The 17,272-nt window shown below is 47.0% G+C and overlaps 4 protein-coding genes across 4 annotated transcripts; 3 read left to right on the top strand and 1 right to left on the bottom strand.

Moving 5' to 3' along the window:
• Window positions 1–9,904: 9,904 nt before the first annotated feature.
• Window positions 9,905–10,856, top strand: BJ212DRAFT_1485052 (uncharacterized protein; the record flags this gene model as incomplete). The annotated part of the gene is made up of 4 exons (XM_041340917.1): window positions 9,905–10,132; window positions 10,198–10,616; window positions 10,672–10,775; window positions 10,831–10,856. 4 exons carry the CDS (start codon window positions 9,905–9,907, stop codon window positions 10,854–10,856), a joined length of 777 nt encoding a protein of 258 aa, XP_041188629.1.
• A 227-nt stretch (window positions 10,857–11,083) lies between these two features.
• Window positions 11,084–11,803, top strand: BJ212DRAFT_1485053 (uncharacterized protein; the record flags this gene model as incomplete). The annotated part of the gene is made up of 1 exon (XM_041340918.1): window positions 11,084–11,803. One exon carries the CDS (start codon window positions 11,084–11,086, stop codon window positions 11,801–11,803), a length of 720 nt encoding a protein of 239 aa, XP_041188630.1.
• A 589-nt stretch (window positions 11,804–12,392) lies between these two features.
• Window positions 12,393–13,104, bottom strand: BJ212DRAFT_1303027 (uncharacterized protein; the record flags this gene model as incomplete). Its single annotated transcript, XM_041333358.1, has 5 exons — window positions 12,393–12,469; window positions 12,537–12,647; window positions 12,698–12,820; window positions 12,914–12,997; window positions 13,047–13,104. The coding sequence occupies 5 exons, from the start codon at window positions 13,102–13,104 to the stop codon at window positions 12,393–12,395; spliced, it is 453 nt and encodes a 150-aa protein (XP_041188631.1).
• Window positions 13,105–13,367: 263 nt separating this feature from the next.
• BJ212DRAFT_1485055 (uncharacterized protein) lies at window positions 13,368–15,433 on the top strand (the record flags this gene model as incomplete). Its single annotated transcript, XM_041340919.1, has 6 exons — window positions 13,368–13,505; window positions 13,557–14,078; window positions 14,125–14,223; window positions 14,276–14,386; window positions 14,438–14,825; window positions 14,862–15,433. 6 exons carry the CDS (start codon window positions 13,368–13,370, stop codon window positions 15,431–15,433), a joined length of 1,830 nt encoding a protein of 609 aa, XP_041188632.1.
• Between the last annotated feature and the right edge of the window lie 1,839 nt (window positions 15,434–17,272).

Genomic DNA, 17,272 nt, shown 5'->3' on the forward strand with positions numbered 1-17,272 from the left:
AGTGAAATCTGCTGGGTCATTGTTGAGATCATCAAGAATGTCTACATTCAAGTCATCAGGATCGTCGTCTGCATCAAATCCCTCTCCCAGATGCGTAAGAGCAGACCGAGTGAATCCATCTATCTGGCCTTGGAGACGATTGCATTGCTGGGCAATGTCTAATCTCTGTGTCTCTGTAGTTCTTCTTCCAATTCTTCAGAGCTCGATGACCAATGCAATTTGAGCCTCTTCAATTGCCAACCCCATTGATATCCATGTTGCCACTGATCTGCAAGCAGGTGTTGCATTACGGGCATTACCCTCCTCCAGCAGTCTAAGCTTGATCTCCTTTTTGCTTGGTGCTGAGGGCAACAATTAATTCTGATTTCGATGTAGCCAAAGTCAACTTACCCTTCTTGATATTAATCTGATATACATCCATCGCTGCAGGATCATTTATTCTGCTGGACTGAGTGATCCTCTCACTGACTAACCATTCTTTCTTTGAAGCTGTGGGTGCTGCTTCATCAAGTCTGTCAAAAGCCTTTTCACTTTCGGTGATGCCATTCTTTGCCTGCATGTATTTATGGCAAAGAGTCCTTTTCATGCAAATCATCTTGCAGAAATTGGAATCATTCATCTGATAATCAAGACATTCCTTTCGATGTGGGGATGACATTCCCTGAGCAGCAGGGGAAATCAGGTTGAGATGCGACCATAGGGTCTCCATGATCTCACCATTGATCCAACCAATGCCTTCAATAAAATTTGACACATATCGGACATAGCAGCTGTCCTGATGTCCATGGACATGCCACAACCTGATTCCAGGAATGATGGTCAATTCCAGAACCATTTTGAGAAATCAGCTTCAATCCACCTGAACCCAAAAGTGCTTGTTGTATTGACAGTTGATGTCATAGAAGGTGACAGCCCTGGTTATGCCTTCCATGTTGTGCTGGGCAGCCTCACAAAGGGCATAATCCATGTTCATTTGTCTGCAAATGATGCACCATTAACTCGTGAATGTAGAATGGCATGGTTGGCTTGCCTTTTGCCTTTCTGAAAATCTACCATCAAGTGAGGGACAAAGCAACTGTGTCTGGCACAGGCAACTCTCCTGATTCCCATGGACTCCAGCTTGTGCTGAGCTGCATTTGCTTGATTCACCACCCAGTGATTGTTGCAGCTCAATTTTTCAAATGTGTCAGCAGCCTCTGCAAGATGGGTTTTATACCTGTCCTTTCCCACTATGAATCCCAACCCATTGGAAAGCCACACTTCATCAAATGGCTTGATGGGATGCAGGTGTTCAGCTTTGAAATTTCCATCCATAACAAATGACCAGGTGTATTTCCAGCTTGAAGTCGTTATTATAGCTGATGTGACTTTGGTATCACACTAGACTCACTCATCAAGTGATTCATCCCCTGACAAGGATACATTAATCCCAGGCTGAGGACATGTGGGGAAAAACAATGCAAAATATCCTGCATTCAGGTTGTTGGAATGATGGCCAAATCCATGCCATTTAATGGCCTTCAACTGCCTCCACTGTCAAGTGACTCTCATGAGCTCTCTGTATTGGTCCTTGCCATGTGCTGTGTCAATATAATGTCCTTTAGATGTTGGAGATTTGGCATTACTGGAACAAAATGTGGAAACATGCTCGAGGTCATCTGCCAGAGCTTGCTGTAATAGTTCATCACCAAGGTGCCACATTCAAGGTTGTCCAATAGAAAATCATCAAGCACCCTGAAGGTGAACAAAGTCTTCGGCTTGTTAAATGATGCAGGGAAAAATCCATGTTGAAACATTTGAATGTCTGGACTCATGGCATTTGGACAATCACAGCATCGAACCTCAAGGCGATGAACTCCGGACTTGTCAATGATGACCATGGTGTTTTCCTTCAGCTGGAACTCGGGTCCCAACACAGATGGTCAATCTTCAGGCTCAAGCTGGTCTTCATGCTCATCTTCTTTGAACAAATCCCACCTGTCTGTGAGGACCAGACATTGTTTGCCATCATGATTGAGGTGTATGATGAGTCCAACATGGGCAAGACAACTCTGCTCGAAGAATTGACCATTCCATTGACTGATCCAGTGGAAAGGATTGCAACGATATTGACTCCTGCAACAGCCAGTGCTGTTACAGCAGTGGTTACCCCCTATCTCTTTCTCCGTACTCATGTGTATTACGTCATGACCGCACCTGGATGTGCCATCATTAGACCAGCGTCCGTCTATACTTGTATTACAGCACGACCGCCACGTGCCGTCGCTAGCTGACTTATCCCTTATCTCTGACTCGACTCTTATCTCTGATTCGGTCCTTATCTCTGACTCGGCCCTTATCTATGACTCGACTCGATGACGTATACGTACCTGCCCTAAAGCAGGTTACTACTATATAACACTGGTCTTGTACTTAGGTAGACTTCACTTTAATCTACTAGGTCCAACCTGAACTATCCTTCGCTTAAGACCCCCAATCTTAAGCCGTCTGATAACCGATATTCAAGTTAGAGACACTCTCTCTAACCTGTCTTAAGAACCTTACATTTGTGAGGATACGATCTGGCTTTAGGCGTACTCTTATCGAGTACCTATTGTCGCGCTTATCCTAGTCGACCTACGGTTTACCGTAACAAAAGATTAAAGTCAATCACCACCGCCGACCCTCTCATCAAAGAGGTTATACTGAACCCAGAAAGAACTCAGCGAGAGAACGAATAACGTTCCCCTGAACCGAAGACATCACTTGACCAGACGCTCAGGATGTCCACCGTCACCAACCCCCCAGAATTGAAAGCTGGAGCCCCGTCCACCTACGATGGGAGCCCTCAGCAGGCACTACGTTGGTTATATGCAATAAAAGCGTACTTCGCGCTTAACGCTACGATCTACAATACCGACGAGAAGAAAGTTATTACCGCTCTCGCATATATGACAGAGGACAGTGCCATGGGTTGGGCACTCACCTTCTACACAGAAGTCGACAACTCCGCCGCCAAATCCTATGGGACCTTCGCGAATTTTGAAACCAAATTCAAAGAAGCCTTCGTACCCGCCGACACTGTCGGTACCGCCATGAACAAACTTAGGACGTTGAAGCAGACGGGCGATATCACATCTTACATCGCCAGCTTCAAGACCCTCGCCGCACAAGCCAGTGTTAAGCAAGATGCCGTCCTAATCACGTTCCTCAACGACGGATTGAAGAAGGGAATCGTTAACTCCGTCTACCAGATGGAAACTATCCCTACAGATTTCGACAAGTACATCGCCGCAGTCGTCAGACTCGATAGCAACTACCAGAGGGGTGTTGCGTTCAGATCTAACCATCAAACCACCACCAAACCCTCTGGGCAGTGCTATGTACCTAGACCTTCCATTGACCGACACGACCCGAACGCCATGGAAGTAGACCGGCTCACTGAAGCAGAGAGAAGTGACCATATGAAGAAAGGGCTATGCTTTACCTGTCACCAGAAAGGTCATCTCACTAGAGCATGCCCGCAGAAGAAGAAGATCCCAGTTCGAAGGGAAGAGATGAACGATAGTGACCTAGACGATGAAGATACGACAGTCCGTCGCCTCGCCGAGGATTTTTAGTATGGAAGACTGGATCGACGTCAGTATCTTCCAATGTAACCATCAGACTTGTACAGAGTATTGGAATAAGAAAGGAACTTCGCGTTCCTATTTCCCTCATTTCCAAAACCCGTCTGAAAACCGTCGAAACAACAGCTGTTGTAGACTCCGGCGCTGCCGGAACCTTCATTTCCGAAGAGTTCATCAAGACTCATGGAATTCGAATGCATAAACTCTCGAAACCATTCAGAGTCACCACTGCAGATGGAAGTTATGCGAAAGGAGGCGCTATTACCAGATATTGCATCCTCATCGTCAAAATAGACAACCGATCGATGATCAGAAAGTTTAACATCACGCGGCTTAGCCGCCGTGATCAGATTCTATTGGGGATCCCCTGGCTACGCGCTATGGACCCGGTAATCCGATGGAAAGTAGGAACACTGGAACTCCCCAGGACAGAGAAGAGCGACCAGATTGAAGAAGAAGTTGATAGAGAACGAAGGAAGAATAGTTTGCCCCCCCTTTTCCGTAAAGGAAAGGAACCAATCCCGGTTGTAGTGCTGCCTAAGGCGCCTCCCAGGAAAATGGCTGAAGAATTACCACGCGCCACGATCAAAGAGATAATCGATGAAGAAGCAGTCCCGTCGGTGCTGCCTAACTTGGACCCTATACCTGATGACGAGGACGACTCTTTTGACACGAAGGAGGACGTATGGACGACTAGCTACGCACCACCCGTGCGAGAAGTCTCTACCTATCATCTAGAAGATGATGAGTTCCTGGTCGAGTACCCCGCTGATGCTACCGAGCTTCGGGTAATCACCAACGTCTCGTTAGACACCCCATTAACGAAAGATGGAACTAGTACTTCTGAGCGACAGCAACCCAAGATCACACCCCTACCGCGACCTGCTGAATATATCAAGACGAGTAACAAAGCCCAGCAATTTGCGCTAGCGGCAGGACTTGAACAGAAGAAGAAGTCATTTGAAGAACTTGTCCCCTCTTACCTTCACGACTTCGCCGATATCTTTGCAAAGGATGGCCTGAATCAATTACCACCGGAACGACCTGGAATAGATCACCGAATAGATACCAAGCCCGGGTTTATTCCCAAAACATCCAAAGTATACCCGTTATCCGAGAAAGAACGGATGGCAGTTAAAGCATTCATTGATGAAAACGTTCAGAAGGGATTCATCTCCGAATCAAAGTCGCCGCAGGCTAGCGGTTTCTTTTTCGTAGGAAAGAAAAGTGGAGATCTTCGTCCTTGCCAAGACTACCGGTATATCAACGAATGGACTGTCAAGAATGCCTACCCACTCCCATTACCGCTTTCCCTGGTCGCCCGGTTACATGGTGCCAAATATTTTACGAAGATGGACGTTCGGTCCGGATACAACAATATCCGTATTCACCCAGACGATTGATGGAAAGCTGCCTTTACTATGGAATATGGGCTCTTTGAGCTGAATGTGATGTTTTTCGGTCTTTGCAATTCCCCGGCTACCTTCCAGGCATACATGAATAAAATGTTCCAGCAGGAGGTCAACGAAGGATGGCTCGTTATATATATGGACGACATCCTGATATTTTCTAACGACCTCACTTCCCATCACGAACGTACCCGGCGCGTCCTTGAAAGAATTCGGCAAGAAAGACTTTTCCTTAAACCGGAAAAATGTACCTTCGATGCCCAAGAAGTGGAGTACCTTGGAATGATTATCCGTCCCGGATGCGTCGCAATGGACGATGCTAAAACCACTGGTATTCGGGAATGGCCTACACCCACCACCATAAAGGAAGTTAGGTTGTTCCTAGGTTTCTGCAATTTCTACCGGAACTTCATTTCCCACTACTCCAACATCGCTAGACCGTTGATTGATCTCACCAAGAAAGACGTCAAGTTCCTTTGGACGGAACAATGCACGTCTGCCTTTACCGAACTAAAGGAATGCTTTATGAAGCAGCCAGTCCTTCGGAACCCAGATCCTTCTAGACAGTTTGCTGTCACCACTGATGCATCTCTTGTCGCCACTGGAGCGGTCCTGCTCCAGACCGATGATAATGGCGTCTATCACCCGTGTGCATACCTATCCCAGACATTGAACCCGGCAGAACGAAACTATCAGATCTTTGATCGCGAACTTCTTGCGGTTATTCGTGCATTGACAGAATGGCGTCACTACCTGGAAGGGAACCCTCATCCTATCATCGTATTCACCGACCACAAGAACCTCCTGTACTTCAGAACCGCACAGAAATTAACCCGTCGACAAGCCCGATGGCAGTTAATCCTGTCATGTTACGATATCGAACTCCATCACGTCGCCGGAACAAAGCTTGTTGCTCCTGATGCCCTTTCACGTCGCCCTGATCACGGAACAGATTCCCCCGATGATAACGCTGATGAAACACTCTTACCAGACTCTATGTTCGTTCGCCTCCTCGATACTGAACTCATGACCACACTCGTCAATCCTGACCCTGACGACCCCGACCCCATCTTCTCTGCTGCTTCCGATGCGCTGGATGGCCTATCACTTCCGCCAATGAAATCCGCCCTCTCAGACTGGAAAATTAAGGACGATATTCTTTATTACAAGAACCGTGCCTACGTCCGCCCTGCCGGACAGCGTCTCATATTGGAAAGATGCCATGACCACCCTACTGCTGGCCACCCTGGCCATTTCAAAACAGAGGAATTGGTTAAACGTGATTTCTGGTGGCCCGCTATGGGCACCTATGTTCGCAAATACGTTGAGGGATGTGCTCTCTGTCAGCAAATGAAATCTGACACCCATCCGACGACCCCCCCCCTTGTCCCTATCCCCTCCGCTGCCGCAGCTCCTTTCACTCAGGTCTTGGTTGATCTTATCACCGACCTTCCCCCCTGTGCGGGTTTTGATTCTGTCATGGTCGTGGTCGACCATGGGCTTACGAAGGGGGTAATTCTTATCCCATGTACCAAAACTATAACTTCCGAAGGAGTCGCCAACAAATTCTTCAAATACGTCTATCGGCGATTCGGCCTGCACGAAAAGGTCATTTCGGATCGCGGCCCACAATTCGTATCCAAGTTCTCTCAAGCTCTTGCCAAGCTTCTGAAGTATGACATAGCAGCGTCAACCGCCTATCACCCTCAGACCGACGGACAGACCGAACAACTTAACCAGGAATTGGAAACGTACCTTCGTATATATTGTCGAAACCACCCCGAAAACTGGGTAGAACATCTCCCCATGGCAGAATTCGTTCACAATCATCAAAAACATGACTCTCGCAACACATCCCCCTTCTTCCTTATGATGGGATACGAACCAAGAGCCCTTCCACATACTTTATCCGATTCCACAGTCCCTGCAGCAGAAGACAGACTTCGTTCACTCCAGAAGTCTAGAGAAGAAGCACTCTCTTGCCACGCTCTCACAATGCAACATATGGCAGAAAGAACTCACGGACAGAAGTACCACCCTTGGAAGATCGGAGATAAAGTCTGGTTATCTGGGAAGAACCTAATCACGCAATTGCCTTCACGAAAGCTTGCCCCTAAACGATATGGTCCATTCCCAATCACCGCCGTCCTGTCTCCCATCACATTCTCACTCCAGCTACCACCACAGTGGAAGGTCCATCCCACATTCCATGCTTCCGAGTTATCATCCTATCACGAGACAGAAGTACACGGACCGAACTTCCACAACCCACCCCCTGACGTCATCGATAACAAAGAGGAATATGAAATTGATGCGATCTTATCGCATAAAGGAACAGGCAAATGAAGACGCTATCTCTTATTGTGGAAAGGATATTCATCCACTAGTAATGAGTGGGTTCCTGAGGAGAATCTCAGGAACGCTTCTAAAATCCTTGTCGCCTATAAGAAGGCCCATGGATTGTAAACCTCCCAACAATGTCCCACATCGAACGACTACGCCTTTGCATCCTTCGTATCGAAGAACTTACTGCTGCCATGAACACTGTCGCTGAAGGAAACGCCCACCCCCTAACGCTCCTAGATTACCAAACTGCCACCGCCGCCAGCCTTGCCGCACAACACACACCCCCCTCTGAAACATCGCCGCCCACTTCGGACTCTACCCTCACCCTTACCGACGACTCCACCCTCACAGACTACTTCTCTGTCATTGATCAAGTCGAAACCAGTGCCCTGTTCGAATCCGCCATTACCTCACAGCAATACGCTATTGAGATAGATCGCCTCCTCGGAGAAAGAGGAGCAATCTCCAGCGGTCTGATAATTAGGATTATCAGAGATGCCAGCCTTATTGATCGCACCGCCGCACTCCTTGATGATGAGCGTCATCAAACTATTTTCCGTCATCTTCACATCCGCATTCGCAATACCGCAATCCAACTCTTACCAGAAGAGACAAGAGACGCTATCAGGGAAGCCATTCACATCGTCACCGAGCGAATCGCTCTCAACCCTGTCACACGACCACCTTCTCCCCACGTCGCTGTCCCTGTACCACCCCCACCAACTCACGTCACAACTACCGTGGAAGATCAGGATAATCTTATCCCTCCTATTGCCGTACTTGACGTACCGACTTCTCCTTCTCCTGACCCAGTCACACGCACCACCCGACGACTCCCGCTCAAGAGAAGATCCTCCCGCCTCGCCACCAAACGAGCCGCCTCCGTTTCCCCCACCAAAGCACCACTCAACAAACGATCACGGTCACCTTCCCCCCCAAACCAGTCCTCATCCGTTACAGTTGTGAAAACATCGCCAGTCGATAACGTCGTATGTCGCAACTGCCACGTCACTGGCCACCGTCATAAGAACTGCCCAGCGTATTACTGCAGAGTTTGCAAAGAGTACGCGCCGGGTCATCTGTCGGTCTTTTGTAGAGAGCTGAAAGGAGAAGTGGTTATTCCTTTGGTATGGACTGACGTCGGTTTTTACGACACACTCGCTCGCTGGGAGATCGAGCAAGACGCCATCGCTCATGCTGAGCATCTGGTGCAATCTACCATCATGGAAGAACAAGACGACCTCCTTCATTCCAACTACGACGCGGATCCCATCTACTGGGCTAATCAGGATATGTGAAGTCGGCGACTTCATCGCTAAACAAGGGGTAATGTTACAGCAGTGGTTACCCCCTATCTCTTTCTCCGTACTCATGTGTATTACGTCATGACCGCACCTGGATGTGCCATCATTAGACCAGCGTCCGTCTATACTTGTATTACAGCACGACCGCCACGTGCCGTCGCTAGCTGACTTATCCCTTATCTCTGACTCGACTCTTATCTCTGATTCGGTCCTTATCTCTGACTCGGCCCTTATCTATGACTCGACTCGATGACGTATACGTACCTGCCCTAAAGCAGGTTACTACTATATAACACTGGTCTTGTACTTAGGTAGACTTCACTTTAATCTACTAGGTCCAACCTGAACTATCCTTCGCTTAAGACCCCCAATCTTAAGCCGTCTGATAACCGATATTCAAGTTAGAGACACTCTCTCTAACCTGTCTTAAGAACCTTACATTTGTGAGGATACGATCTGGCTTTAGGCGTACTCTTATCGAGTACCTATTGTCGCGCTTATCCTAGTCGACCTATGGTTTACCGTAACAAGTGCAATATAGTGGCTCCCCAAGACAATCTTGACATTTGTAGACCCCATCCTGGTTGCAGACGATGCATATCCTATCTTCTGGTGGAGCTTCTCAATCCAGGAGGTGATGCAGATATGATTCCTGCCTTGGCAGCCATTGCCTGAGGTAGTCATTCTGACTCTGCATTTTTTATGCTTAGCTATTGTTTGAATGACAATCCAATGTTTTACATGAACTTGCCATGGTTTTTGGGAGTTGCAAAGGCTCAAATGAGCCTTGGTCATGCTCATAAGCATTGTCAGGAAAGTCTTCCCAAGGAGGTGGTGCCTCAACAGGCTGAAGTGTTGGTGATTCTGGGGGAGAGTCAGGCATGGACCTGTAGGCATGTTGTTTTGTGCTTGCAAGTGGGACCTTGACCCAAGTTTTCCTACCCTTGCTGCCCCTTTCTTCTACCCTGTGGGATTTTTGCAGTGGGGTGCATCTACCTATCTTCATCTTATTTTCTGATGTTGCAAGCAAAGCATTAGCTCAGGAAGGTCGAATGAATCATTGTTGCAATATGATGTTATGCAGTCTTGATGCATCATTACAAATTCATTTCCACTAATGGCATTGCATCCAATATGGGTCAATTAACCAACTGTTAGGCTTTGCTCAAAGTTTGACTTGTCACCATTATTACTTCCACCTTGCTTATCCTCGGCCCATTCTGCAATCTCATTCACCATGGCAAGATCAGGTCACTCCACTCAGTTGACTTCTGGAAGACATAGGGCATGTCAACCACAGACACAGAAGCTCACAGAAAACAAAATTTCGGAGTTGAAGAACTACCTTCCTGAGTGGACTTCAGCAAAACGGAAAGAGAAGCGAGCAGTTTTCACTGCCATAGCTAGGGCTGCCAGGTTATTTGCTCCTAAGGTTGACCAAGCACAATGGAAGAAGAGGAAGCAGGTGATTCATCCTCGCTATGTTGAAAAACTAAAATTTTAATATCTTATTCTTCCATCAATGCTCAGATATACAAGACATGGTTGTTCAACAACAGGAAAAAGAAGGAAAGGAAGGACATGATAAAGTATGGGAGGAAATGGACACCTAGGATGGTGATCTACCAGTGGAACCAGGAAGAGGTGCTAAAGAGGATTGAGGACGAGTCTGGGGCAAAGCCAGGAGGTCCCTGTATGTTCAAGCATTATCAGGCAGCTGTGAAGAGAGTCATGGCTGAATTGTCCGACGACAAGTTGGAGAAGGCAAAGGAAACAGCCAAAGAATGGTCCAACAACTTTCCTCCTCCTGAGATACAGGCACAAGTCGCTCATAAGAAGGGACCTGTGTATATGGAGCACTTTTCGAAGGAGATGTGGAGGCAATGCAGGATGAGAGTGTTTGTGATGTCGGCTTGGAAGAATGAACAGGGAGAGGTGCTGTTCAGGATGTAAGTGAATTGTGTCGGCCATCACAGATCTTTGATCTCAATTGATGTCATGCAGGCACAATGATAATGAGGCATTAGGAGATGGGGACAGCTTCATGAAGACAAAGGACTGGGAGGACATCAAGCCGGTTTGGCAGGAGTATGTGCAGGAACAGTTTGGTGAGTGTTTGAACTCTGGCTACTAGAAGGAATTTGTTGATTGTCGTGATGATAGGTGTTGGGGCATGGGATGGAGGATGACAGATGAAGGGAGGTCAAAAAAGAATCAGAAAGCCTGCTTTCAAACTGGAAACTGATGGAGATGGGATGCCGTTGCTTCCAGACATCACCGAAATGAAACTCAAGGAGAAGAAGGCCATAGTGAGGGCATTTCTTACATCGCACTATCATGAGTCTATCATCACAACACCCAAGAATTTGTTGAATGCATGGACACAGGGATCTGTTCTGGGAGTGACAAGGCAGTCATGCCATGGAGCACCATCATACAAAGTCAGGATGGCTTTGTGGCAAGGAAGTATGTTCCGGTGGATGTGGACTTGAAGGAGCCTTCCAAGTTGCAAAATTGGGACACTATGGCCTTACTCAATTTCTGGCATGCTCGGCAGGAGAAAGGCAAAGGACCAACATTCCTGTTCAAAGCATGGAAGAACAAAGATGGAGACATGGTAGCATCAGTTGTGTCTGGGAATTCGCCTTCTCATCAGACTCATAAAGTCAGAAAGCAGATGATCCGAAGGCCTGAGAATTTGTCAACCGACACTGAGAGCGATCCTGGGAGTAATCACAAGAGTGACTCTCATCACATGGAGGATGATGTTGATGATGATGCAGCCAATGGTAGATCCCCACAAAAGAGACCCAGAAGAGAGCCAGGTCCTTCGACAGCACATGAAGGGACAGCAGTCCCATGTGCAATTCCAAAGCCTTGCCTGGTGAAGCCGGCTAAAACTGGTGCACTGCTGACATCACAAATGGGCAACCTCCTGGCTGGGATGAGTGACAGAGTCACCAGCAATGTTGAGGAAGATGCTGGAATGGAAGGAGGGCACACATCTCCAGTGCCAAAAAACATGCAGGGAAAAAAACAGGCAATTGAGCCATCAGTGAGGACAACCTGGAGTAAATCAACTCAACAGCCATCAGACAATACCTCTCAAGTGACAAGAGCAAGGGGAAAGAAGTAATGGACTGATCCTACACTGCCTTCCTTTATGTACATGTCAATGTTATTCAATCTTCATGGCTCAGGAGTCCTGGGTGTTGAACATGGAAGTTTAAGTCTTGCTTTGGCTCACCAAGTCCTGAGTATCAAACACCAAAGTTCAATTCTTGTTGTACAGAGGATCACCGAGTCCCAAGTTTGATTTGAAGATTGAACTTGGGACTTGGTGATCCTCTGTACAGTGAGAATTGAACTTTGGTGTTTGATACTCAGGACTTGGTGAGCCAAAGCAAGACTTAAACTTCCATGTTCAACACCCGGGAACTCCTGAGCCTCCGGAACTCAATTGGAAATGGAAGAGGAATGTGTTGCAAATTCAGTTGTTTACATGATGTGGGTATGTTAATGAAAATTTGGAAGTTTACATGTGATTTGACTACTATCAAACATTTGGTACTTTACATTTGAATCTGATCTTCAAACCGATTGATCAGTGAATCTACTACCTTGAGCATTTCAATGCTCATCCGTTGGGCTCTTTGCAACCTCTGGAGGTCCGCATCAGCTCTTCTGAGTTTGTTGGAAGTTTCTGCCCAAGCCATCTGGCAGGGTCACTCGGCCTCGAGTAGCAGTGGAATGGAAGGATCAGGAAGATCCCTGGTACAGTGTTTGTAATCACCAAGTTGATCTTGAATGGATTGCACTTGCAGAAAAATTAGCACAGAGATAAATGATCTGCTTTGTCAGATACTCACACCCAGTGTGTTCATATGACCCAAATGGTCGGAACTCCCAGGCCATCGAACGTAAATCTTCGTTAGTGAGCTCCAGCTGCTCTGACTGAAGTTCATTACAGGTGTCATCCACTTGGGAGATACAATAAGTATCTATAATCCTCTGGAATGAATGGACTCACATGACATAGATGCTTCTGATGCAGCTGGAACATCAATCTTAGGATCGGCAGAATCCGGCAACTCATCCACATTGATGATATCATCCTCAGGCCCAAGGTACAAGTCTGGATTGATGAGAAAACCTGGATGATCAGCTTGAGCCAGAGGTGATTGATCTGCAAGGGCTTAGTGAGCATGCATGGTGATCCTCAATCCTAATGAATGGATCAACTCACTGGGTATTGCAGCCAAGACATCTGGTGATCTGGATGATGGAGAATCATATTCTATGTCATCATCCGGCCCTAGGTATAGATCATCTAAGGGATACCCAGTAAATAGATAAGGCATGATAAAAATACAACACACCTAGTGATGCCCAGGACACAGTGGACTCATCCACATCCATTGAATTGTAGTTGGTCATCAGAGGGTCATTGAATTGAACGGCTGACTGTGGACTCATGTTATGTGGGGAACTTACTGATTTTTTGACTGATAATTGAAAAAACTTCGAAGTTCAACACAAAACCGGCGATTGCCAGAAGTTGAACCAGGACCAAATAAAGACAAACAATCAACAATTTTATCAATTGTCCATCAAATGTGTTGTTTCTTTTGAAACTTCATCCTTGTGATAACTGATTTCAACCCAATTTCAAGATCTTTAAATCTCTCAACTCAATCATCATGTCCACTCCAGTTGACAACTCTTTGACCGGTCTCAAGGCATCCACTGCCCAGATCATGGCCATCATCAGCAGCGCCCGGCAGATTCCCCTGGGTAACAGCCACTTTTCTCTGACAACACAGGTCAGTTCACTTGTGGTATGTAGCTTTCTTTTTTTTTTTCTTTTTTTCTCTCTAACATCCAGGCAGGCTCAAGTGATCAAGGACTATGGGTCTGGACCCCTGCCCAGCATCATGCTTTTGTGCTTCAAGGAGCTATTGCACGTCCGGGGCATGACTCCCCAGGTCTGGCCCAACTGGCACAACATCAGGTACGACAATCCCTGTCTCTTGATGCACGTCTGGCGCCCCAAGCTCCTCGCCTGGGAGGCCTTAGGTGACCATACCTTTGATCTCCCAGTTGCTGCTCCTCCCTCCACAGGTCCGATTCCAGTGGACCTTCCCTCCCCACCCATCTGTGCCGGCAATGTCGCCAGTCCCTCCACCAGCACCACCACCAAGTTCTGGGACAAGGGGAAAGGTAAGGCCATCGATGCTGACCTGGAGCCTGAGCTGGAAGGGAGCTGGAAGAGGAAGTCTCCCATGATTTCGGGACTCTCCTCCCAATCACCAAAGTCTGCAATGAAGACTTGCAAGCATGTGAAGTCCTCTCACTGGGTGATGTCCAAGCCCCTAGTGGACTTGGAAGATGAGGAAGACATGGGTATTCAGGTATGTCGTCTGGTTCATCTTTGACTTGGCTCACATTTTCTTGTAGCCATTGTCAGGTGGAGTGCCAGATGTTGTCATTCCCCGGCTCTCCAATTCGCCTAGATCACCCCAGGTTCCGACCAAAAAGCCCTTTGGCCCCACTACAGTAAGTCATGTTTATGCATCCAGGACTCGGGTGTATGCTCACAATATACCAGGTGATTGCCAGCAGTCACCTGGCGGTCATTGAGCCCTCCCAGCCGACTCCCAAAAGCCCAGTGGAGGCACCCCCAGTCATCAATGGAGGTGATATTCTCATTCCCGGACCAGTGAGTACTTTGATTTATTTGAAAGTGTCCATTCACTAACACAATCCACAGAACAACCCATGCCAGGCTTGCACCAAGCTAAACTGGGACTGCGCAACTTGGTTGGACAAGAGGACTGGGAATCCGTGTATGTTGTGCATCTGCTGCACAACAAAGAAGATCAAGTGCATCCCGGCGACTATGGGTACCCTGCCGAAACATGTTCTAGGGTCCTCTACCACCCAGAACACAAGGTCCAGGACACCCTCAAAGGCTCCCTCCAAAGCTCCCCCTGCCTCCCAATCCAAGGCCCAGACTTGCAGTCAGTCTTGTGGCAAGTCCGGAACTCCAGGTGTTGTGGCTGTGACAACTCCCAAGACCCAGACGTGTGGCCACAGCAAGACTATCACTGCCGTCAAGGCACCTGCACCTGCACCAGCTCATAAGTCACCCGAGTTTTGTTTCATCACCATCTGACCATAATTTTCCCTTGTAGCACCTCCGTCTTCGAGTTCGGCAGTCCCTGCTCCAGCACCCGGTCCAGCAGTCCCTGCTGCAGCACTTGACCTGCCCATGCTGGATCTCCATGCCATAGCAATTGTGATTCAGGATGGCACAGCTCACATCGCCATTCTCGAGGCTCATGTGGCAGAGCAGGATGGTAAGATTGATACCCTGCAATGCCTCCATGAAGGCCTTAGGTGCAAAATCGTTGACTGGCACCCTGCATTCCCACTTCCCAAACCTCCAGCCAATGCAACATCCTTGTTGCTTGATCAATCTGTCCCCCCATCCATGTCACCATCCACATCTGCACTCCCCCCTCTCATTGATCTCTTGATTGGAGAGATGACGCCCACACCCCCGAAATTTGAGGATGCCTCTGCCATTGAAGGCCTCCTGTTTGAGTACAACCAGGTTGTTCAACCAGAGCTTCCAGATATGTCCAGCGAAAATGTGGACCCAGGTGATCCGGGCAACCTGGTCCCAGAATATGATTCTTCCAATGACATGGATGTTGAGGTGAAGGTTGAAGCATCTTCTGAGGAGGTTGATATGGCTACATAATTGCATAGTGATAGACATATGTACAAGTTTTCCAATGAATGTTACCTCTGCCAGTCCATTTATTCAATCACCAAGTCTCAAGCACCAAGTAGCAAAACCCAAAAGTTAGAAACAAACATTGAAACTCGAAGCCCAACAGTTGTAACAATGTATGAGTTTCAAGTTTTGAGTCTCAAATCACCGAGTACCAAGTCCTGAAACCTGAACATCGAACCCTGAAATCCGAAACTTGAAACTCATCAAAATGTATCAGTTTTGAGATTTGAGTGTTGAGTTTACAAATCGAGACTCAAAACTTGAAACTCATACATTGTTATGACTGTCAGGTTTCAATGTTCGGGACTCAGGACTCAAAACCTGACAGTCATAACAATGTATGAGTTTCAAGTTTTGAGTCTTGAATCACCAAGTCCCAAGTCCTGAAACCCAAACATCGAACCCCTTATATCAAACCCCGAAATCCGAAACTCGAAACTCATCAAAATGTATGAGCTTTGAGGTTTGAGTGTTGATTTGTAAACTCAACACTCAAAACTCAAAACTGATACATTTTGATGAGTTTCAAGTTTCAGATTTCGGGGTTTGATATAAGGGGTTCAATGTTCAGGTTTCAGGACTCAGTACTCGCTGTGTTGACTTTGATCAATGTTGACAGGATCTGAGTCTGAATGTCATTGATGACTTGGATCAAAACTAGTGCAACAGCATTGCTCATATGTCCATATAGTATACCAAAACCTCGGCCCATATGTCTAAATGATATGTATTTGGGCATACCCATTTATCTAATATACCCTATGTCGGCCCACCTGTATATATAATACATATTTCCTGCCCCATCAGCCCACCCATCTATCTAATATACCCTACATCGGCCCACCCATCTATCTAATATAACCCCCACCTCAGCCCACCCGTCTACAAATAATACTAATACGTTGGCCCACCCATCTATATAATAATATCTACCATACATCTCTCTTCAGCCCAGCTGTCTATAATATATGTCTATCCTACTCTACATATTGCCCAGATGGGCCCACCCATCTCCATCAGTAATAATATTTCTTCTGGTCCATCCACCATTGTCAAGGATATTTATGACATCAGCCCACCTGTCCCCATCGAGGATATACATAACATCAGCCCATAGTCCACTGGCCCATCTTATACAGGATATTATGTAGGTCAGGTGACCCATATAATATGGAGTTTGTCACTGAAGGGGCTCAACGGCAATCATGATGTAATACAAGATATGAGTCAGAGATAAGTCTAGCGGCAGCATCATGCAGCTTGTGACATAATACAAGGTAGAGAGAAAATGAATAGGGGCATACATGATTGTAACATTACCCCTCATTTAGAGACAAAGTCACTGACTTTAGTTATCCTGGTTAGCCCAGTAGACCAGGTCAGCATCATAGTTAGAGTCCAATAAATCATCCTATTCTTCAGTAACAGAAAACTGCAGTCTATCAGCAATCTCAGCAGCACGATAAAGAGCATCTTGCTCTGTTTCCCAACAAGAGAGAGATTCATAGAAACCTGGATCAGTCCAGAACAACAGGATAACCACCTCGCCTTTCAGGTCTTTACAAAAGACCAATAGGTGTCCAGGTGCATAGGCCTTGCAAACCCGACAGTAGTACGTCAGACAATTCTTGTGACAATGTCCGGTGGTATGGCAGCTGCAACATACGACATTATCAATGGTTTCTACTTTTACTGTAGTGACGGTGGAGGATGATGGTACTGGTGGTGGCAATGGGGATCTGAAGTGTCATTTGCGGTTTCTGATGGTGAGGGAGACAGATGGTTCTCATTTACTGATTCGAG

The sequence above is a fragment of the Suillus subaureus genome (genome assembly GCF_016647635.1).
Source record: "Suillus subaureus strain MN1 chromosome Unknown BJ212scaffold_38, whole genome shotgun sequence".
Classification (NCBI taxonomy): domain Eukaryota; kingdom Fungi; phylum Basidiomycota; class Agaricomycetes; order Boletales; family Suillaceae; genus Suillus; species Suillus subaureus.